General features: G+C 41.5%; 1 protein-coding gene and 1 pseudogene across 2 annotated transcripts in view; one reads left to right on the forward strand and one right to left on the reverse strand.

The window, feature by feature from the left end:
* The window catches only part of NDUFA12 (NADH dehydrogenase (ubiquinone) 1 alpha subcomplex, 12), a 42,921-nt gene extending 19,008 nt beyond the window's left edge, over window positions 1-23,913 (reverse strand). The window contains exons 1-3 of one of the 2 annotated variants that reach the window (XM_011933994.1): window positions 23,732-23,913; window positions 22,900-22,982; window positions 14,072-14,159 (exon numbers count right to left, since the gene is read on the reverse strand). In XM_011933994.1, the coding sequence (XP_011789384.1) occupies window positions 14,072-14,159; window positions 22,900-22,982; window positions 23,732-23,817 (257 nt within the window). In that variant the 5' untranslated portion in view covers window positions 23,818-23,913. The remainder of the gene's footprint in view (window positions 1-14,071; window positions 14,160-22,899; window positions 22,983-23,731) is intronic. The other variant, XM_011934003.1, reaches the window with a different exon arrangement.
* LOC105505992 lies at window positions 1,623-2,289 on the forward strand (annotated as a pseudogene).
* Window positions 23,914-24,114: the final 201 nt, after the last annotated feature.

The following is a 24,114-nucleotide window of genomic DNA, read 5'->3' on the forward strand; positions in this document are numbered from 1 at the left end:
TAAAAATACAAAAATTAGCTGGGCGTGGTAGCGCGCACCTGTAATCCCAGCTACTAAGGTGGCTGAGGCAGGAGAATCGCTTGAACCTGGGAAGCGGAGGTTGCAGTGAGTGGAGATTGCACCACTGCACTCCAGCCTGGCAACAGAGTGAGACTCTGTCTCAAAATAAATAAATAAATAAATAAAATAAAGGAAAAGTGGCTGGGCATGGTGGCTCATGCCTGTAGTCCCAGCATTTTGACAGGCCAAGGTGGGAGGCTCACTTGAGGCCAGGAGTTACAGACCTGCCTGGGTAACAAAGGGAAACCGTGTTTTTATAAAAAAAAAAATTTTAGCCGGGCGCGGTGGCTCACGCCTGTAATCCCAGCACTTTGGGAGGCCTGGGAGGGCGGATCACGAGGTCAGGAGATCAAGACCATCCTAGCTAACATGGTGAAACCCTGTCTCTACTAAAAATACAAAAAAATTAGGTAGGCATGGTGGCGGGCGCCTGTAGTCCCAGCTATTAGGGAGGCTGAGGCAGGAGAATGGCGTGAACCCAGGAGGCAGAGCTTGCAGTGAGCCGAGATCGTGCCACTGCACTTCAGCCTCAAAAAGAAAAGTCTCAAAAAAAGCATTTGGCAGGAACAAAGTACCTAGACATTTCTCAGAAGACATACAAATGGTCAACAGCTATATGAAAAAAATGCTCATTGTCACTAATCATCAGGGAAACGCAAATTACCACCACAGTGAGATATCACCTCATACCTGCTAAAATTACTTATCAAAAAGACAGAAGATAACAAGTGTTGGCAAAGGTATGAAGAAAAGGGAACCTGCAGCCAGGTGCAGTGGCTCATGCCTGTAATTCCAGCACTTTGGGAGGCTGAGGTGGGTGGATCATCTGAAGTTGGGAGTTTGAGACCAACCTGGCCAACATGGCAAAACCCCATCTCTACTAAAAATACAAAAATTATCCAGGAATAGTAGCTCACACCAGTAATCCCAGCCACTCAGGAGGCTGAGGCAGGAGAATCACTTGAAGCTGGAAGGTGGAGGTTGCACTGAGTCAAGATCGTGCCACTGCACTCCAGCCTGGGCGACAGAGTGAGACTCTGTGTCAAAATAAAAAAAAAAAAGAAAAGGGAAAAAGGGAACCTGTACATTGTTGGTGGGAATGTAAATTAATATAGCACTATGGAAAACAGCATGGAGGTTCCCCAGAAAACTAAAAATAGAATTACCATATGATTCAGCAATCCCACTTCTGGGCATATATCCAAAGGAATTATACCCAGAAGTAAGATTCCTGAATTATGCTGAAGAGATACCTGCACTCCCATGTTCACTGAAGCATTATTCACAAAACTAAGATAAAGAAGCAATCTAGGTGTCTACCATCGGATGAATGGATAAAAAAAAAATCGTGGTATATGTACACAATATATACCATTCAGCCTTAAAAAAGAGGGAAATTCTGTCATTCGGATGTGAATCTAGAAGACATTATGCTAAGCAAAATTAGCCAGGCACAGCAAGATAAATACTGCATGATCCCACTTATATGTGGAATCTTAAAAAATTGAACTCATAGAAGTAGAGACATCCAGGTACCAACTCCTGCTGCCCAGAACGGCACTATGGTCATGGTAGAGGGGATAGCAGTGCTGAGGCAGAACAGACTGGGCACCAAGGCACAAGATTTCTATAACTGGCCTGATGAATCCTTGAGAAAATGGGACAGTACACTCGTGGTTCAGCAGCACATTCAACAGAACGTAAGAGCAGGTTGCTCCAATATTGACAAAATTCTTGAACCACCTGAAGGCCAAAATGAAACTGTATGGAAGTAGGAACATTTAAAGCAATTCTGCCTTGAGCTAAATGGACTTGAGGTCAAACTTCAGAGTGAATGCCATCCAGATACTTACACTCAAATGACAGCAAGAGAACAATGGATTTGTCTTTGTGCAACTCATAAAACAAGAGTGTCCTGCTATAGACTACAATAGACACACATTTGATGGTGCTGTGTCTTCTGAGTAGCAATATTTTCCTGGCAAGATTAGTATAAAGGAATCATCAGTAGCAAAACTAGGATCAGCATGCCATAGGATTTACATAATATTTTCACATGCTTATTTTCATCACTGGCAATTTTTTGATGAATATGAAAACGTGACATTTTTGTGTCATCGGTTTACTAACTTTGTGCTAAAGTATAATTTGATGTCCAAGGATAACCTGAGTGTACCAATTTTAGAAGAGGAAGCTCAGAATTCAGTTTCTAGGGAAAGTGAAGCATGAAGGGAATTATATAGAAAAATGTACTGATCACATAATTAACATTAATTATGTGCTGTATATATCATTTTAGACACATCAATCATGTGTCCATATTACAGTTTCTTTGTTTAGTATAGGTTTTGGTATGCTGTGTTTGTCTTTTATTAATAATATGGGAATTACTTTTTAAGTTATGCATAAGCTGTATATTTCCCAGTTTGGTACTCATGGGTTTTCAAGAAGATTAGGGCCAGGTGAGGTGGTTCATGTCTGTAATCCCAGCACTTTGGGAGCCCAAGGTGGGTAAATCCTTTGAGCTCAGGAGTTCGAGACCAGCCTGAGAAACAAAACCCTGTCTCTATGAACAATATAAAAAATTAACCAAGCATGGTTGTGCAGGCCTGTAGTCCCAGCTACTTAGGAGGCTGAGACAGGAGAATCACTTGAACCCGGGAGGCAGAGGTTGCAGTGAGCTGAGATCATACCACTGCACTCCACTCTGGGCAACAGAGAGAGACTCCGTCTCAGAAAAACAAAAATAAAAAATAAATAAGATTAGTATTATCTGTTTACAATGTCTGTTAATAAAAGAATTTACAGTTTGTAAAATTGCTTCTAAATAATCACTGGATCACAATCCTTATCAAACAAATCCACCTATAAAAAAATGAGTGAGCTTGAGGTTTTGTACAAGCCATATACTAAACAGGTGGTGATGTTTTCCTTTGGTTTTACCTCTAAGTATAGATATTCTAGAAACTTCTGTAGTATACACTTCCATCGTACCTGTTAACTTTCCCAAAATAAGATTAAAGTGTTAAGATTCTGTTTAGTTTTAATATGTATATGATTACTTGTATATCTAAATATAAATGCAAATGAAGTATTAATACTTAAATAATCTTACTATGCTACATAAAGTACATTCTAGGCTAGCATACTTGGAAAGGGTTTACCTTTCTGCAACAGTGGACTGTTACATACAAGATGATGATAATGGTAAGGCACATAAATGATGTTCACACTGGAAACCTGCCCTGCCTGCCACTTCTCCTTTCCCTTAACCCTCTTCTCAAACTACTTTAGCTCAGAAGCTTTTCACCAGACTGTGATTTAGTGATGGATTATACCTATTTATTCGTATTAACTGCTTACTGATTATATTCCATATTAGCTATTACATTACACTACAGGAACAATGTATTGGCATAGGCCCTTGCTTATCTTTGTTTTGCAAAATTGTTCTAACTACTTAGAAAATAGTCCTTAAAATAGTTTCTCTTCCTGTCAGTAATATTAGTCTTTTCATCTAACCATCTAGGCAGCATTAAATAAGAGTTGAAGAAATATTTTAGTATTTATTTTATACACCCTGTCCACAAAGTTTCTGTTTTAATTATATGCACATGTGAGATTATCTGCAGTAATTCACAGGTTCTGAGGGTCTTGATAAGTGGTTATAAGTTTTTTGGACTTTGGTATAATTCAGTGTCTTAAGAAGGATTCAAGTACAGGTTTAACAATCTTATAGTCTCATTTCTGATAAAGCACTGAAGGTCTTATTGCCAGACTGATTATAATGAGGCACTAAAGGTGAAAAAAAAGTACATGTTGTGAAGAAAGTATTTAAATCCATCTTTTGAACAAATTTAACTAACACAAGGAAATGCTTTTCCATTTAAAAGAGTTATTTTTAAATGAAGACAAAAATGTATTCATCTTCACTGTTTTTTCAAATTTAAGGGAGTAATTTATACCATATTATTAGAAAAGAATGTACAGCAAAAATGTGGGACATAGCAGTATACTGAGAGTGTATATATATGGTTTATACCTTTCCAAGCTGCCAGTCTTTCAGGCTTTGAATATGGCCAGCAGCCCCCATCATTACTGTACCCCAACCCACAACTATCTTACAAAAAGTTTTATGTTCACAGTGAAAGGAATTTTGACTTTCAAATTACATATTTATATTAATGTCACTATAAACCAATGGGAACAGTAATTTTTAAACAAGCTTGCTAAATATTGGGACTAAACTGTTACTAAGTTATATGTAGCCATTTAACTGTTTTCTCTAGACCATGTCTCTCAATGTGTTTCTACCACTTGACTAATTTATTGGTGAATTTTTTTTTTTTTTTTTTTTTGAGATGGAGTCTCACACTGTCGCCCGGGATGGGGTTCAATGGCATGATCTGGGCTCACTGCAACCTCCGCCTCCTGGGTTCGAGTGATTCTCCTGCCTCAGCCTCCCAAGTAGCTGGGATCACAGGTGTCCACCACCATGCCCAGCTAATTTTTTGTATTTTTAGTAGAGAAGGGGGTTCACTCTGTTGGCAAGGCTGGTCTCAAACTCCTGATCTCAGGTGATCCGCCTGCCTTGGCCTCCCAACGTGCTGGGATTACAGGCTTGAGCCACCATGTCCGGCCTTTTAGTGAATATTTAAACAAAGGTAGTGACTGGGATTGGTGATCTGGCTAAGTATTTTGAAACATATTTTGAAAAATATGGCTTAGTGTTCATAGGGAAATAGAATATGAGTTTTTTTTCTTATTCATCCCATCTTCCTTATACTGTGTATTTAAAATTGATCAGATAAAAAAATCTCCAAAAGAAAACATCACGCTGGGTGCAGTGGCTCACACCTGTAATCCCAACATTTTGGGAAGCCAAGGCAGGAGGACTGCTCGGGCTCAGGAATTTGAGACCAGACTGTGCAACATAGCAAGACCTTGCCTCTACTAAAAATAAAAATAGGCCAGGTGCGGTGGCTCACACCTGTAATCCCAGCACTTTGGGAAGCTGAGGCGGGTGGATCACCTGAGGTCAGGAATTCGAGACCAGCCTGACCAACATGGCAAAACCCTGTCTCTACTAAAAATTGGGAAGTTAGCTGGGCGTGGCAGTGTACACCTGTAATCCGAGCTACTCAGGAGGCTGAGGCAGGAGAATCGCTTAAACCTGGGAGGCAGAGGTTGCAGTGAGCTGGGATCACGCCACTAACCCCCCAGCCTGGGTGACAAGAGCAAAACTCTGTCTTTAAATAAATAAATACATACATACATAAATTTACATACATACATACATACATAAATTTAGCTAGTCCCAGCTACTCAGGAGGCTGAGGTGGGAAGATCGCTTGAGCACATCATATTGAAGCTGTAGTGGGCTATTAATGTGCCACTGAACTCCAGCATGGGAGATAGAACAAGACCTTGTCTTTAAAAGAAGGAAAAAAACAAACAAAAAAAAACCAGAGTAGAATGGTGGTTACCAGGGGCAGGAGGAGTGGAGAGTATAAAAAAGAGGAGATGTTGATAAAAGAGTACAAAATTTCAGTTAGGAGGAATAAGCCTTAGTGCTCTACTGCACAGAATGGTGACTGCAATAAATAATAATGCATTGTATATTTGGAAATTGCTAAAATAATTTTAAAAGTTTTTACCACAAAAAAAGATAAGTATGTGAGGTAATGGATTTATTAATTGGCTTGATTTAATCATTCCACAATGTAAACACATATCAAAACATCATATTGTGCCCCACAAATATACACAATTATTATTTGTCAATTAAAAATAAAATTTTAGCCTGGGCAACATAGTGAGACCTCATCTCTTAAAAAAAAAAAAACAGCAGGGTGTGGTGATGCACGCCTGTAGTCACAGCTACTTGGGAGGCTGAGGCAGGAGGATGGCTTAAGCCCAGTAGGTTGAGGCTGCAGTGAGCTGTGAAAGCACCACTGCACTGAGCCTGGGCGACAGAGTGAGACCCTATCTCAAATAAAATATTTTTAAAAACTGAGAACCCCTCCCCTCTAAAAACCTCCAAAGAACTCCAAATGCAACTTGAACGGGTTCCAACTAGTCAAATAGAGCTCAATTTGAACAATGAAAGAACCAATTATAACAATGGATTATAACCCACTGATTAAAATAGGAGTTGATACAGATATAAATAATGAATTAAAACTTTGATGAGTAAAGGGATACTTATATAATCTCAAAAGAGTCTCCCCACAAAATGTTAACTAATTACCAAGGGAAAATTAGTAACTTCAGAATGGAGAACACTGGCAGACCCCTTAATCACGTGACAGAGGTTTTCATTAATGATAGAACAAACACAAATCAGCTGCTACTTAATAGAGTGCAACCAGAAAAACATGGCTTCAGTGACAGGAATGTCAGAGACGCACAGCCTGAACCTAGTCATGAGGAAACATCCAACAAACCCACCGAGGGACCTTCAACAATGTAACTGTCGAGTAATTTTCAAAAGCGTCAAGGTCCTGAAGATCACGGAAAAGCTGAGGAGCCAATCCAGTGTGAAGGAGACTAAAGAACTTGAGATCCATATGAAATGTGTGATTGGATCTCTCTATAAAGGGCGTTGTTGGGACAACTGATGAAACCTGAGTGGCTGAAATTCAGAACACACTGCTCCAAAATATGCAGCTCTGGCATATTGACCATGCTGAGTTAAAGGCACTTGAAAAACAGCAGGCACAGCCGAGTGTGGTGGCTCTCATGGCTGTAATCTCAGTACTTTGGGAGGCCGAGGGAGGCGGATCACTTGAGGCCAGGAGTTCAAGAACAGCCTGGCCAACATAGTGAAACCCCATTTCTACTAAAAATACAGAATTAGGTGTGGTGGCACACACTCGTAATCCCAGTTACTTGGGAGGCTGAGGTAGGAGGATCACTTGAGCCCCGGAGGTCAAGCCTGCAGGGAGCCAAGATTGTACTGCACTCTAGCCTGGGCGACAAAGCAGGACCTTGTCTCCAAACAAAACAAAACAAGGAAAAGAAAAACAGCAGGCACAAGAATAATATGACCTTTTTCTTTCTGAAAGGAGAAAAAATTCCCACATAAAAGATGTCCTCCCTATACCAGAAGGAAAATATCTTTCTACATCAAGGACAGGAAATTGAGGTCAAGGGAAAGCTGCACAAACTTTGTTAAATTAACTCTTATCTTCTTAGTCACTTCTCCACACAATTAACCTATTCAAGCCCAAGTCCCTTTGTCTTCTCACATTTTCACAATGTTCTACTCTTTGTCCAATTCAGTATCTAAGTGTTCAACATGAACTGCATCTTTGGGTCTTCATTCCCTTATGAGGGCTCCAAGTCATGGAATTCTTACATTAAACAAATTTGTATGCTTTCTCCTGTTAAAATGTCTTTAATTCTCAGGCCCAGCCAAAAAGCCCTAAGAGGATAAGGGTAAAATTTTGCCTCCCTTACATAGTGTATCATTGCTACTTTCCTGATATTTATGGTTATATTGTGGATATGTAGGACAATGTTCTTGTTTGCAGGAAGTACCTGCTAAGGTATTCAGGAGTGATGGGACATCAATCTGGCAACTTAGTTTTAAGTTATCAAAATATTTGTAAGCTGGGCGTGGTGGCTCACGCCTGTAATCCCAGCACTTTGGGAGGCCAAGGTAAGCAGATCATGAGGTCAACAGATTGAGCCCATCCTAGCCAACATGGTGAAACCTCGTCTTTACTAAAAATACAAAAATTAGCTGGGGGTAGTGGCGTCTGCCTGTAGTCCCAGCTACTCGGGAGGCTGAGGCAGGAGAATCACTTGAACTCGGGAGACGGAGGTTGCGGTGAGCTGAGATCGCGCCACTGTACTCCAGCCTGGCAACAGAGTGAGACTCTGTCTCAAAAAATAATAATAATAAAATAAATAAATAAATGAAATATCTGTAACGATTCTGAAAGTTCGGGATTATTTCAAATGTTAAAAAAACTGTCAATCAGATCACACCCTATCTTACCTTCCAGTGAATTCAGACAAAAAGCCGAAGTATGTACCATGGCTTACTGAAAGATTCTCCCCAAGGCCTGAAAGCTTGAAGGGATGAGTAACTCCTCCCTTCTCAGGCCCAGTCCCAAGGCTCAAGGCTACTTGGGCCACCAGCCTGTGTCAGCAAGACAGCAGAAGCAAGAAGAGAGCTGGCTGAAAGACACATACCCCCTTGAAGATCAAGAGGCAGGCCGTCCAGGTACTAGATAGCAGTTACATCAGACTGAGACACTTCCCATTTACAGGAGGCTATAAAACCCCTGCCTCATTTGGTGCTAACGCCATTTTAGGCCTCAGCCCACCTGCACCCAGGTGCTCATTAAAACAGCATGTTGCTCCACATCACCTTATGTTGTCTATTCGCACGCTCTCGGGTTCAAACCAATACAAGAACCTTTCCTCTTACAAGATCTACATGATTTGGGCCCTAGCTATTTCTCCTGCCTCGTTTCTTAACATCTTCCCCTCACTCATTCCATTCCAGCCAAACTGGCCATACTGCTGTTCTTTGAACAGACCAAGCAATACATCTCAAACATACAGGCTTTGCACCTGTGGTTCCCTCTGTCTGGAATGCTTTCTCCCCCTCTTCTAGGTCTTTCCTCAAAAGTCACTTCCTCAAAGAATCTTTCTCTAACTCCTGTATAAAACAGCCACCTGACCCTTCCATTGCTCTTGATTCCCCTGTGAGGCCCAGCTTCATATTATCTTCCTTGCACTTATCATTACCACAAATACGTAAAGTATGTTTTTCTGCCTTCCCCTATGAAAACGAGGACCTTGTTTTATTCACTGCTTTATCCCCAGGTTCTTGGCACCTGGTAGGTACTCAATAAATAGTTATTTGAATAGGGATGATAAATTGCATCTGTACGATTATTCTCTACATGTAATAATATGTGGCTCTTTAATTAGAGATAAATCAACCCAACATCAAATGTATTCACGAATCAAGGGTAAGAATCAGCAGATTTAGAATTCCACAGTGTGTCACAGTCAACAAACAGGGCTTTGAGAAACAAACAGCTAAGCTTGTTCAACACTATTTCTCCCTACAAAGATTCATCACAAGCCGTGAAGCTTCCCATACAAACAAGGGTCATCAAAGGTACTCAGCCCTTAGGAGGCTCCTCTCCACAAAGAAATGCAGCTTTGAATCCTCCCTTGCCCTCAGGCACCTGCTGGAGAGATCTTCTACGGCTCTTACCTTCATTTTCCTGTGATCTCAGATCAAATAAAAGGACTTGCTCTACTGAATAGAACTTTTATCTTTTCAGGTTTTTACTATTTTATAATTTTAAACATACTTAATCGCACATAATTGAAATCACAGCCTACCCCTCATCTCCCCAACTGTGGCCCCTGAGCACCAACGTTAGACGAACATTTTGAAGCAGATAGATGTCAATCTGAATGAGACAGCTCACATGCCTTCCACAGCCTCCCAGGACCAACTCCACCCAAGAAACAATCTCTCAATGAAACAAAGACCAGGACACCTCAGCTCCGAAAGCCTGAATTCCATGTTGACACCTTGGTCTCAAACAATCCTCCTAACATATAGAATGCCCCTTTGGAGAAGGTTGATGGTTCTAAACCTAAAACTGAAGCTCAGTGCATGCTGGGCTTAATACCTAGATGACAGGATGATCTGTGCAGCAAACCACCATGGCACACGTTTACCTATGTAAACCTGTACATCCAGCACATGTACCCTGGAACTTAGAATAAGTTGAAGAAAAAAACAAATAAAGAGACACAGAATGTGGAAAAAATAAAATATAAAAATAAAAATAAACAACCCAAAACAACCCACAGCTCCTCAGACCTTAACAGAACAACAGGTTATTATTTCCCACTAAAAAGAGTGCAACAGCAATCCCCTAATGATGCAGCATGAGAAAGTTCCTAATCAGTGCTGCTTTCTCATGTTAAGAACCAATGAACTTCCTTTTTCAGATTCAGGGTTTCACTCTGTCGCCCAGGCTGGAGTACAGTGGTGCAATGATACCTCCTTGTAACCTCGAACCCCTGGGCTCAAGGGATCCTCCCACCTCAGCCTCCCAAGTAGCTGGAATTATAGGCACACACCACCATGCTTGACAAATTTTCTAAAACTTTTTTATTTATAGAGATGAGGCCTTGTTATGTTGCATAGCCTGGTCTCAAACTTCTGTCCTCAAGCGATCCTCATGCCTCAGCCTTCCGAAGTGCTGGAACGACAGGTATGAGCCACCACACCGAGCCCCAGTGAGCTTTTAAAGACATTATCCATTATCATGTTCTTCAAACTACAAAACTGACATAGTCAGTGCTCACAATTAGTCCAAGTAGTAGAACACGGGTTGAAAACTGGTTGTAGCTCAGCAAAAAATGTACAGTACAAATATGTTTTGCTTAGCTCACACAGTATTTGGAAAAAAAAAAAGTGTTCTGTCCAGTCGAGTAGCCTATTTATCATAAATAAAAATTTAAAAATGTCCTCAGTTGGATTATCGGTATTTTAAAGTGCTCTAGAAAGGCCAGGCATGGTGGCTCATGCCTCTAATCCCAGTATCTTGGGAGGTAGAGGTGGGCGAAGCATTTGAGTCCAGGAGTTCGAGACCAGCCTGGGCAACATGGAGAAACCTCATCTGCACTAAAAATACAAAAAAATTAGCTGGGCGTGGTGCCACATGCCTGTAGTCCCAGCTACTCAGGGGGCTAAGGCAGGAGGATCATCTGAGCCCAGGAAGTCGAGACTGCAGTGAACCCTGATTGTGCCACTGCACTCCAGCCTGGGCAATAGAGTGAGACCCTGTCTTAATAATAATAATAATAATAATAATAATAATAATAATAATAATAATAATAATGTTCTAGGCCACATGTGGCAAGCAGTTACCCTATCGGACAGGGCAGATAAAGAACACTTCTGTCATCGTGGAAGGTTCTGCTAGATAAGGCTGTATTTAAAATGTCAAATATTTTTGAAAATTAATTGAAAAAACAAGAACTGGCCCGGTGTGGTGGCTCATGCCTGTAATCCCAACACTTTGAGAGGCTGAAGTAGGTGGATCACTTGGGGCCAGGAGTTTGAGACCACCCTGGCCAACATGGTGAAACCTGTCTGTGGTAAAAGAAAAATTAGCCAGGCATGGTGGCAGGTACCTGTAGTCCCAGCTACTCAAGAGGCTGAGGCAGGAGAATCGCTTGAACCTGGGAGGCAGAGGTTGCAGTGAGCCAAGATGGTGGGACAGAGTGAAACTCTATCTCAACAAAAAAAAAAAGCAAGAAAAAACAAGAAGTCTCACAAAGAAATACAGATGTCCACCTTTGAAAATTCCCGAAACCCTTCGCAGAATTCTCACCGGATGGAACTGGAGATTGCTGAATAAGCCTGCTGCCCTCTTCGACAAGTCTGTACTTTTCAGTTCACTGTAGTTCCCACTACCTCCTATTGTTTCATAGCTGCACTTCACTCACTTATGTCACATATCTGGGTTTCCAAGTGACTCTTCAGAACAGAGGCAAATACACTGAGATTATCCCACTTTCTACTGAAGACGGCCCAAAAGTAGCTCTGATGTTCAAATCCAATTAAAATAAAATGTCACAGCCCACCAGATATACTTATTTCTAGTTTTTGAGTGAAATTTTCTAGACCACTGGAAAGGATCTCCAGAGTTTAACTGTATATCAACTCTATGCCATTATTTCAGCAATCTATGAAACAGATACAGTACTTTGCTTAGAAACACTTCATGCAAAATTTGGTAATTCAAGTGAGCATTTAGAATTTCATTTCAAAATATGTATATTATAAAGTCATACAGGTTTTAGAGACCTAAGGAATTGTAGGGCTATCATTTTACAGATGATGAAACTAAGCCCTAGAGAGGTTAAGGAACTTGCTTAAAGTCAAACAGCCAGACAAGATTACAGCCAAAGTTCTTTTCACCTTTCACTTCACCAAGACAGGTGATACTATGGCATATTGTTTTTCTAAGACAGCCACACCATTATACATCCCAATATATACCGTGATGTTGACATGCCTCCATCAAGAGATCAGTCCATGTTTTCTCAAGTAGAACTTGGGCGGAGCTTTCTAATTGCCTCAATCAATGGAATATGAAAGTGATACTGGACAATTTGCAAGACTAAGTTAGATAAGGCAATATGGCTCCTGCCTAGCTCACTCTCTCAGAGTACTTGCCTGTGTCAGCCCAGACAACATGAAGGTATTCCAACCCACAGGCCCAGCTATAACCCCAGCTGACAGCCAACAATAAATGCCAGATACTAAGTGAATAAGTTTTCTTTTTTCTTTTTTTTTGTGGAGAAGGAGTCTCGCTCTGTTGCCAGGTGGGAGTGCAGTGGTATGATCTCAGCTCACTGCAACCTCTGCCTCCTGGGTTCAAGTGATTCTCCTGCCTCAGCTTCCCAAGTAGCTGGGACTACAGGCATGCGCCACCACGCCTGGCTAATTTTTGAATTTTTAGTAGAGACGGGGTTTCACTGTGTTAGCCAGGATGGTCTCGATCTCTTGACCTCGTGATCCGCCCGCCTCAGCCTTCCAAAGTGCTGGGATTACAGGCGTGAGTCACTGCACCCAGCCTGATCAAGTTTTCAGATGAGTCCAGTGTCCAGCCTTGGAGTCTTCCAGCTGAGGCTCCAGCTATCTGGGAGCAGAGACTAGCCACCCTTGTTTTATCTTGTCTGAACTCCTGACCCGAAAAAAAAGACTATGGAGAGAGAAATAATTGTTGTTTTAAGCCACTAAGTTTAAGGGTAACTTACGCATTCAATGTAGGTAGGATACTTTCAGAAGAATACCACTGACTGCCTTATAGAGAGATATTCAATAAATATTTTTGTAATGAAATAAATATTGTCAAGTTAAATTAAATAAAATGAACCAGGCATGGTGGCTCGTGCTTATAATCTCAGCTACTTGGAGGCTGAGGTGAGAGGATTGCTTGAGCCCAGGAGTTCCAGCCTGGGCAACATAGCAAGATCCCATCTCAACTAAAAAAATAAATAAATAAAAGCTGGGCATGGTGGCTCACGCCTATAATCCCAGCACTTTGGGATGCCAAGGTGGGTGGATCACTTGAACCCAGGAGTTTGAGACCAGCCTGGGCAACATGGTGAAATCGCATCTCTATAAAAAATACAAAAATTAGGCCAGGTACAGTGGCTCATGCCTGCAATCACAGCACTTTGAGAAGCCAAGGCAGGTGGATCACCTGAGGTCAGGAGTTCGAGACCAGCCTGGCCAACATGGTGAAACCCCATCTCTACTAAAAATACAAAAATTAGCCAGGTGTGGTGGCATGAGCCTGTAGTTCCAGCTACTCAGGAGCCTGAGGCAGGAGAATGGCTTGAATCTGGGAGTCAGAGGTTGCAGTGAGCCAGGATCATGCCACTGCACTCCAGCCTGGGCAACAGAGCAAGACTCTGCCTCAGAAAAAACAAACAAACAAACAAACAACAAAAACAGGCTAGGCACGGTGGCTCATACCTGTAATCCCAGCACTTTGGGAGGCCGAGGTGGGTGGATCACCTGTGGTCAGGAGTTCGAGACCAGCCTGGCCAACACAGTGAAACCCTATCTCTACTAAAAATACAAAATTAGCTGGGCATGGTGGCTCACACCTGTAGTCCCAGCTACTCAGGAGGCTAAGACAGGAGAATCGCTTGAATCCAGGAGGCAGAGGTTGCAGTGAGCCAAGATCGCGGCACTGCACTCCGGCCTGGGCGACAGAATGAGACTCTGTCTCAAAAAAGAAACAAACAAATTTAAAAATGAAACAAAAATTATCCTGGTGAGATGGCATGGGCCTGTAGTCCCAGCTACTAGGGAGGCTGATGTGGGAGGATCACTTGAGCCTGGAAGGTCAAAGCTGAAGTGAGTCATGATCGTGTCACGACCCTGTCTCAAAAAAAAAAAAAGACAAATAAAATAAAATAATAAAATGCTGTCTTAGCTTACCATTCAGGAGGCACCATGCTTCCATCCACATCCCAGAATGTGTTTTTGCCATTCATTTCAGTAGTATATACAACCCATCGGTGACGGCCTGGGTGGAAAGACGAACATTTAGAAAGAAAAACTTTGTTTTTTTTAAAGCATAGATGCATAATATCAAAGAAGACAACCTTTTTATTAAGAAAAGACTTTGCGTGATCTTATGTAAGAGAGCTATTAGAGGAATAGCTATTAGAGGAATTCACCCTGGGTGAATTCATGAAGGCAAGCTCCAGGACGTGTGTGGCAAGCTTTAATCAGCAACCTGCACCAAAGACTGAGATGATTCACTGCTGTGGGGGGGCTCAGGCCTTTCCCAGAGCGGAGAATCCTTGCTTCCCTGCCAGCTCCCCAGAGGGAGTAGCAGACAGGACAGGAAAGTGTGTTCCCAGATGTTCAGGGTATTCAGAAAACAAGGTGCTCCTCTTGAGACTGGGGCAAAAACACATTTGTAGCAATCATACTTGAATTATACGTCTCCACGTAAGTAATTTTTTTTAACTACCCCAGATCCTTTTGGAAATTTGTGAATTATACACAATAAGCAAACATTAGAAATGACGGTTAGGTACACAGGACACCTCACGTCATCAAAATAATATGGCCGCATTCCTCATTTAGGAAATTTCTGAGCACTGGTTGAAGGGCCTAACCACTATTTACACTATTGGGTCCTTACACTGAGCAAAGACTTGGGCTTTGTCACTTATTATCAGTGGTTATTAGGCAAATTTCATGACCCTCAGTTTCTTTATCTATTAAAAGTGGATGACTATACCTACATCTTAGAGTTGCTGTGAAAATTAAATATCAATACATTCACCTAGTTCAGCATCAGCCATAAAAGCGCATAATAAATATTAATTCCTTCTACCCCTTCCTTACTGCTCTTACCTGCCAATGGGGAACACTGACTTTGTTCATTCTTATGATGGATTTTAAACCAATAAGCAAAAGGTAATCTGCATTTCATTTACAGAGTTTTCCTAGATAAACATACAATCAACAAATATTGACTACCAGTACTTAAACATGACCCCATCTCTTTTTAAAGATACAGATTTCAATCAACATTTACTGCTTCATTTAGAGAAATCAATCTTAAGAATACCTAACTAAAAATAAACTGTAATTCAATGAGGCAGGGAAATGTGCAGGCAGACGGAGGAGACCTTGGGAAAAGTTTCATAAGTCAAGACGTGACAATACAGTTAGGCTACAATGATGGAGGTGGGCCTTAACAATCTCTCTCTCTCTCTCTCCCCGTATTTCTTGAAATGTTAAATGCCTATTCTCAGACTCAGAAATTCTGCTTTATTTATTTATTTACTGGAGACAGAGTTTCGCTCTGTCACCTAGGCTGGAGTGCAGTGGCGCAACCTCGGCTCACTGCCTGTAACCTACCCTTCCTGGGTTCATGCAATTCTCCTGCCTCAGTCTCCCGAGGAGCTGGGACCATAGGCATGTGCCACCATGCCTGGCTAATTTTTGTATTTTTAGTAGAGATCAGGCCAGAAATTTATTTAAACACATAAATGTAGTTATAAGCAGGTTCACAGTAGCATCATTCCTAATAGCAAAAAGCCAAAAGCAACCTATGTGTCTATCAACAGTAACAGGATTGAAGAAATAATGGTTCTTCCATACACTGGAATGTTGTGTTGCTATTTTTAAAAATGCTGTGCATTTTTTTTAAATAAACAAACACAACTGGCTGAGCACGGTGGCTCACTTCTTAATCCCAGGACTCTGGGAGGCTGAGGCAGAGGGATCACTTGAGCTCAGGAGTTCGAGACCATCCTGGGCAACACAGTGAAACCCTGTCCCTACAAAAAATACAAAAATTAGCTGGGCATGGTGGCACACGTCTGTACTCCCAGCTACTCTCGAGCTTGAGGTGAGAGGATCACTTGAGCATGGGAGGCAGAGGTTGCAGTGAGCCAAGATCATACCACTGCATTCCAGGTGGGGCAACCGAGAGACCCTGTCTCAAAATAAAAGAAAAGAATCTTAAATATACATAAAGACTAAACTATTAAAAGAGTTGCAAAATTAAAAGGGGAGGGAGCTTTCATACACCAAATATATACACATACATACATATATAGGTACACACACACACACGCGCACGAGATGGGGGACATAGTGAGACACTATGTTGCCCAGGCTGGCCTTGAACTTCTGGCCTCAACTGATCCTCCCACCTTGGCTCCCAAAGCACTGGGATTACAGGCATGAGCCACCATGCCAGGCCCTAATTTTTTTTGATTAGCAAAAATAAGAATATTTCCAATGCAAGGGAGAAAAGAAGAAAGGAGGCCGGCTGCGGTGGCTCATGCCTGTAATCCCAGCACTTTGGGAGGCTGAGGCCGGCAGATCATGAGGTCAGGAGTTTGAGACCAGCCTGACCAACATGGAGAAACCCCATCTCTACTAAAAATATAAAAAATTAGCTGGGCATGATGGCGCATGCCTGTATTCCCAGCTACTCAGGAGGCTGAGGCAGGAGAATCACCTGAACCTGGGAGGTGGAGGTTGCAGTGAGCCAAGATCCTGCCATGGCACTCCAGCCTGGGCAATAAGAGCAAAACTCCGTCTCAAAAAAAAAAAGAAAAGAAAAGAAGGCAGAAAGGAAAGAACGTAATGTTATAGTTTGTAACAATAAGTGAGAAGTAGAAAGAATAATTACCCCAGGTTCTGCCATTAATTACTTGATTAAGTCTCTTTGATTAAGACAGTTCCTTGGGACTGTTTCTTCATCTATAAAACAACAGTGTTTAGACAATCTCTTAAAATCTATTCTAGGTCTAAAATTCTGTGATTTATGTGAGTATTAAAAACATCATAACTAGGTGTGACAGTATGTGCCTGTAATTCCAGCTCCTCAGGAGGCTAAGGCGGGAGGATTGCTTGAGCTCAGGAGTTCAAGACCAGCCCAAGTAAAATAGTGAGACCTCATCACACACACACACACACATGCACACACACATGCACACGCACACACATAAATAACAGAGTACATAAGATGTTTACTTCTTATAGACCAACATGCATCCAAAGCAACTACACATGGTTTACACATTCCTGGGAAATATTCCTAACGGCTCAATGACTTACCTTCTTCATCTGTAAAATGGGGGCGTAGGGAGCACAAAAGTGCCTATCTCAAGGAGATGTTGAAGATTAAAGTAGATAATGTATGTTTTTGTTTAGCACAGCACCTAGCATATGGTAATCACTCAATAAATGCCAGGCAATTATTTTTTCACATTATACATTGTTCCCCTGGATGAAGACTAATTGCTTTTTCCTCTTTGATACTTTTCATCTCAATCAAGAGAGTAACTTTTATTATTATAAAAGTAAAAAATGCACACGGGAGAAAATTCAACAATTCAAGAAGGTACAGTTTGGGTATCTCTAATTCCAAAAGCTCCAAAATTGGTAACTTTTTTTGTGTGCTGGCATGACACTCAAAAGAAATGCTCATTAGAGCATTTCAGATTTCAGATTAGAGATGCTAAACTGGGACATATAATGCAAATATTCCAAAATCCAAAAAAATCTAAAATCTGAAATACTTGTGGTCCCAAGCATTTCAGGTAAGGGATACTCAAACTGTAAAAAAATAATAGCAGTCACAGTGCTAATATTGACTGAGCACTTATTATGTGCCAAGCATTAGGCCAGTGGTTCTTAAGAGTTGGAAATTTTGCCCCCAAGGGGACATTTGGCAATGCCTGGGACATTTTTGGTTGTCAGTCAGGGCCGCTGCTGCTGGTCATTCTATGAAGCACAGGACAGCCCCTCACAACAAAGAATTATCTGTCCCAAAAAAAGAAAACTACAAATCAATATCCCTGATGAACGCAGATGCACAAATACTCAACAAAATATTAGCTAATCGAATCCAACAGCACACCAAAAAGATAATCATATATCACGATCAAGTGAATTTAATACTAGGGATGCAGGGATGGTTTACCATACCCAAGTCAATAAATGTGATATACCACATATATAGAATTAAACATAAAAATCATATGATCATCTCACCAGATGCAGAAAAAGTATTCGATAAAATCCAGCATTCCTCTATGATAAAAGCCCTCAACAAAATTGGCACAGAAGGGACATACCTCAAAGTAATAAAAGCCACATATGACAAACCCACAGCAAACGTCATACTGAACGGGGAAAGGCTGAAAGCATTCGCCCTGAGAAGTGGAACAAGACAAGGATGCCCACGTTCAGCACTTCTATTCAATGTAGTACTGGAAGTCATAGCCAGAGCAACTGCATACGGGAAAGAATAAAGTGCCTCCAAATTTAAAAAGAGGAAGTCAAACTGTCGCTGTTTGTTGATGATATGATCATATACTTAGAAAAGCCTAAAGACTCATGCAGAAAGCTCCTAGACCTGATAAATAAATCCAGCAAAGTTTCAGGATACTAAATCAATATACACAAATCAGTAGCACAGCTATACACCAACAACAACCATGCTGAGAATCAAATCAAGAACTCCATCCCTTTTACAACAGCTGCAAAAAATAAAATAAAATACTTAGGAATATACTTAACCATGGAGGTGAAAGATCTCTACAAGGAAAACTAAAAAACACTGCTGAAAAGAAATCACAGATGACTCAAATAAATGGAAACATACCCCATGCTCATGGATGGGCATAATCAATATTGCGAAAATGACCATATGGCCCAAAGCCATCTACAGATTCAATGTAATTCCCATCAAAATACCATCATCGTTCTTCACAGAACTAGAAAAAACAATTTTAAAATTCATATGGAACCAAAAATGAGCCCACATAGCCAAAGCAATACTAAGCAAAAAGAACAAATCTAGAGACATCACATTACCCGACTTCAAATTATACTATGAGGCTACAGTTACCAAAACAGTATGCTACTGGTATAAAATAGGCCAATGAAACAGAACAGAGAACTCAGAAATAAAGCCAAATACTCACAGCCATCTGATCTTCAACAAAGCAAACAAAAACATAAAGTGGGGGAAGGACACCCTATTCAACAAATGGTGTTGAAAAAACTAGTAAGCCACATGTAGAAAAATGGAAGTGGATCCTCATCTCTCGCCTTATATAAAAATCAACTCAAGATGGGTCAAAGAGTTAAATCTAAGACCTGAAAACATAAAAATTCTAGAACATCACTTCAGAAGAACTCTCTCAGACGTTGGTTTAGGCAAGGAAGTCATAACTAAGAACCCAAATACAACAAAAACAAAAATAAATGGTACCTAATAAAACTAAAAAGCTTCGGTACAGCAAAAGAAATAATCAGCAGAGTAAATGGACAACCCACAAAGTGGGAGAAAATATTTGCAAACTATGCATTAGACAAAGGACTAATGTCCAGAATCTACAAGGAACTCACACAAATCAGTAAGAAAAAAACAATCCCATCAGAAAGTGGGCAAAGGACATGAATAGACAATTCTCAAAAGAAGACATACAAACAGCTAATAAACCTATGAAAAAAATGCTCAACATCACTAATTATCAGGAAAATGCAAATTAAAACTACAATGAGAAAGCACTTTACTCTTGTAAGAATGTCCATAATTAAAAATTCAAAAAATAATAGATGGTAGTGTGGATGTGGTGAAAAGGGAACACTTTTACACTGCTGTTGGGAATGTAAACTAGTACAACCACTATGGAAAACAGTAAGGAGATTCCTTAAAGTACTGAAGGCAGAACTACCATTCGATCCAGCAATCCCACTATGGGTATCTACCCAAAGAAAAATAAGTCATTACATGGAAAAGACACATGCATACACATGTGTATAGCAGCACAATTTGCAATTGCAAAAATAAGGAACCAACCTAAATGCCCACCAATGAATGAGTGGATAAAGAAAATGTGGTATATATACACCATGGAGTACTACTCAGCCATAAAACAGAAAGCAATATGGCTTTTGCAGAAACTTGGATGGAGCTAGAGGGCATTACTCTAAGTGAAGTAACTCAGGAATGGAAAACTAAATATCGTATGTTCTCACTTATAAGAGGGAACTAAGCTATGAGGATGCCAAGGTATAAGAATGACATAAAGGACTTTGGGGACTCAAGGGGATAAAAGACTACATACTGGATACAGTGTAACACTGCTCAGGTGACAGGTACACCAAAATCTCAGAACTCATCACTAAAAATCTTATCCACGTAGGCCAGGCATGGTGGCTCACACCTGTAATCCCAGCACTCTGGAAGGCCGAGGCGGGCGGATCACGAGGTCAGGAGGAGACCATCCTGGCTATCACCGTGAAACTCCGTCTCTACTAAAAATACAAAAAAAATTAGCTGGGCGAGGCGGCGGGTGCCTGTAGTACCAGCTACTTGGAGGCTGAGGCATGAGAATTGCATGAATTCGGGAGGCGGAGCTTGCAGTGAGCCGAGATCGTGCCACTGCACTCCAGCCTGGACGACAGGGTGAGACTCCATCTCAAAAAAACAAACAAAAAAAAAAACAAAACAAAAAAAACTTATCCATGCAACAAAAAAACCACCTGTACCCCAGAAACTATTGAAATAAAACAAAAAATGAAAAGAAAGAATTATCTGCCCCATAGTGTTAACACTGCTGAGGCTGAGAAACCCTATATCACGATAAGTTCCTCCCATTCACTTTTCATCTTTTAATACAGCTTTATGAGGCACTTATTATTATTATTCTGCTTTACAGATGAGAAAACTGAGGGTTAGGGAAGTTAATTAAGTTAACCAGGTTACAAAATTATAAAGTGGAGGGGCAGAATGTTGAATCTCTACCATCTGATTCTATGAGTTTATTGAGTTTCCTTCCAAAATTTAACATGCACACAAAAAGCATGTATTTTCTCCTTTTGAGGATACCAAACATTGTTCTGCAACTGGAATTTTTTTATATTACACATGTCTGACATCTCTCTATATTAAATTTATAGGTTTATATCATTCTTAACAACAAAGTATTCTAAAAAATGTTTAATTCACCAGTATCCAACTTACGCACACTAATGTTGCTTTTAAAATTTACTAGCATGGTGGCTCATGCTCGTGATCCCAGTACTTTGGGAGGCTGAGACAGGAGGATGTCTTAAGCCCATGAGTTCAAGACCAGCCTGGGGAACAAAGTAAGACCCCGTCTCTTAAAAAAAATTAAAAAATTTACCACGTGTGGTGGTGCATGACTGTGGTCCCAGCTACGTAGGAGGCTGAGGCAGGAGGAAAGCTGGAGCCCAGGAGGTCATGGCTGCAGGGAGCCAAGATCACACCACTGCCTCCAGCCTAGGCAACAGAGTGAGACCCCGTCTCAAAATAACAACAACAAAAACAAACAAAAATGCTGTGGCCAGGCACAGTGACTCACACCTGTAATTCCAGCACTTTGGGAGGCTGACGTGGGAGGATTACCTTAGCCCAGGAATTCAAGACTAGCCTAAGAAACACAGCAAGACTCGGTCTCTCCAAAAAAAAAATTTTTTTAAACAATTAGCCAGGCATGGTGACACATGCCTGTAATCCCAGCTACCTGGGTGGCTGAGATAGGAGGACAGGTTGAGCCCAGAAACTTGAGGCTGTTGTGAGCCATGATCGAGTCACTGGGTGACTAGAGCTAGCCCGGGCGACAGAGCAAGACCCCAAAAATAAATAAATAAATAAAATTTAAAAATATAATAAAACAATGCTGTGAGGCGTGTTTGGTTTGCAAGAATATTTGCAGAATTTTTTTTTTTTTTTTTCCTGAGATAGAGTCTCGCTCTGTCACCAGACTGGAGTAGAGTGGTGGGATCTTGGCTCACTGCAACCTCCGATTCCCCGGTTCAAGCAATTCTCCTGCTTCAGCCTCCCAGGTAGCTGGGATTACAGGCACACGCCACCACGTCCAGCTAATTTTTGTATTTTTACTAGTGACTGGGTTTTACCATGTTGGGCAGGATGGTCTCGATCTCCTGACCTCATGATCTGCCCGCCTCGGTCTCCCAAAATGCTGGGATTACAGGCGTGAGCCACCGCGCCCAGTGGAATCAGTAGTTAAAAGTGGAAGTGCTGAGACAAAGGATATGTGCAATGTAAATTTTTATAAATGTTACCAAATTATCCCTCCTTTTGGATATCCCTGCATTAACCTATATATTTCTATGGCTTTGCCCACATTGGGATTTATCAGATTGAATACTCAAGGCTGGGCGCAGTGGCTCACGCCTGTAATCCCAGCACTTTGTGGGGGTCAAGGCGGGTGGATCATGAGGTCAGGAGTTCAAGACCAGCCTGGCCAATATGGTGAAACCTCATCTCTACTAAAAAATACAAAAATTAGCCTGCCATGGTGGCGCGCGCCTGTGGTCCCAGCTACTCAGGGAGGCTGAGGCAGGAGAATCGCTGGAACCCAGGAGATGGAGGTTGCAGTGAGCCGAGATCGCGCTACTGCACTCCAGCCTGGCTGACAGAGTGAGACTCCGTCTAAAAAAAAAAAAAAAATGAAAAGAAAAGAAAAACACTTCAAAATTTGATAGGTGAAAAATATATAACACTGTTTTTAAAGTTGCATTTCTGTTGTTGCAAGTGAGAATAAGCATTTTTCCATACCTTCATTGGCTATTTACTTTTTTTTTCTGTAAATTATCTTTTTTCATTTTCTATTGAGTTTTTCATCCTTTTCCAAGTGTTTTGTAAAAGCTCCTTGCAAAATATGGAAAACAGACTCAAATCAAATGCCAATCCCAATCCAATTATTCATACTAAAAAATACTGCACTCACCAAAAAATTGCTTGTTGTCTTCGTAGTATTTGTTTCCATATTTGTCTTCCCCCACTAATGTACCAACCTTCCCATCATTTGTCCTGTGAATACCCAAAAGAAAACAGACATCTCAGAATGATTCTCAGTTCAAAACATAAACGGAAATAAAGTGAGAGTAACAACTTTCAGACACAAGGGCTGCTGCATCAACTAGCAAAACGAAGTGCTGGGGATGGGAAAAGACGAATTGACAACTGATGTGCCCAAATTACACTAAAAATATAAATGTAGTCCCTTCAGATTACAGGACTACTTGTATCTACTATCCCTCAGCCAGGAGGCACTGGAGTTAGTAAAACCTTCAGGAAATCAAAAAGCCGAAGTATCTCATCTTACAATGATACGAAAGTCTCCAGGCTCACTCTGGGTCTCCATATAAGTTTCCGCGAAACTATGCTGCTCTTGGGATCAGTGAATGTCAGGATGACGATTATTATTACCTTCAACGCCTTACAGAGAGAGTACGGCAGTGCAGGGATAAAAAAAAAACTTTACCAAGGTCACTGATAATGTCCTGTAATGCTCATTACTCTTTAGGGCGTGGGAAAAGAGTGCAGCCCAGATGCCCTTGCCTCCGTGTCACAGCTCTGACTCTACAGATAGTTTCGGTCTTGTCTTGGGGAGATACGGAACAGAGACCAGCCTGGGGGTGGCAAGGCAGACATTGGGGCGCTTGTCCTTGACAAGAGCTGTGGATTCTCCAAAGTGACCCGAGCCTGGGCCCCCTTCCAATAAATCAGCCAGCGAAAGTCTAGCCCCAGAGGCCAAGAGTATGGCTCTGGTCGCCTACCTGAAAAAAACCCGTAGATAGCCTCGGAGACCGCCGTGGCCGGTGAACTGCTGTAGCCCGCGTCTCAGGACCTGCACTAACTCCATCTTGCCCCGCAGGCCCCGCCTCCCGGGTGCGCCAAGCAAAACCCACCGGATGGAAGCCGCCACTCAGCCGCAGGAAGCCCAAGCCCAGAAGGTTCCCACGCGAACGCCAGACGCAGTGACTCTGCGCCTGCGCAGAGCTAGGTCTTTCCTACGCTGTCTTGTTCTGGCTTCCCAAGTAGACAGAATTGGTTTCCCCTGGAAGCAAAGGTACCTTAAACTTTAGAGTTTTCAGAGGTTAAATCTAGAAGGCCGGCATATGCTGGAAAGCTCACGTAGACGAGGCTTCCTCACACGGGG

This window comes from Colobus angolensis, unplaced genomic scaffold, assembly GCF_000951035.1.
Source record: "Colobus angolensis palliatus isolate OR3802 unplaced genomic scaffold, Cang.pa_1.0 Scaffold10, whole genome shotgun sequence".
Classification (NCBI taxonomy): Eukaryota; Metazoa; Chordata; class Mammalia; order Primates; family Cercopithecidae; genus Colobus; species Colobus angolensis.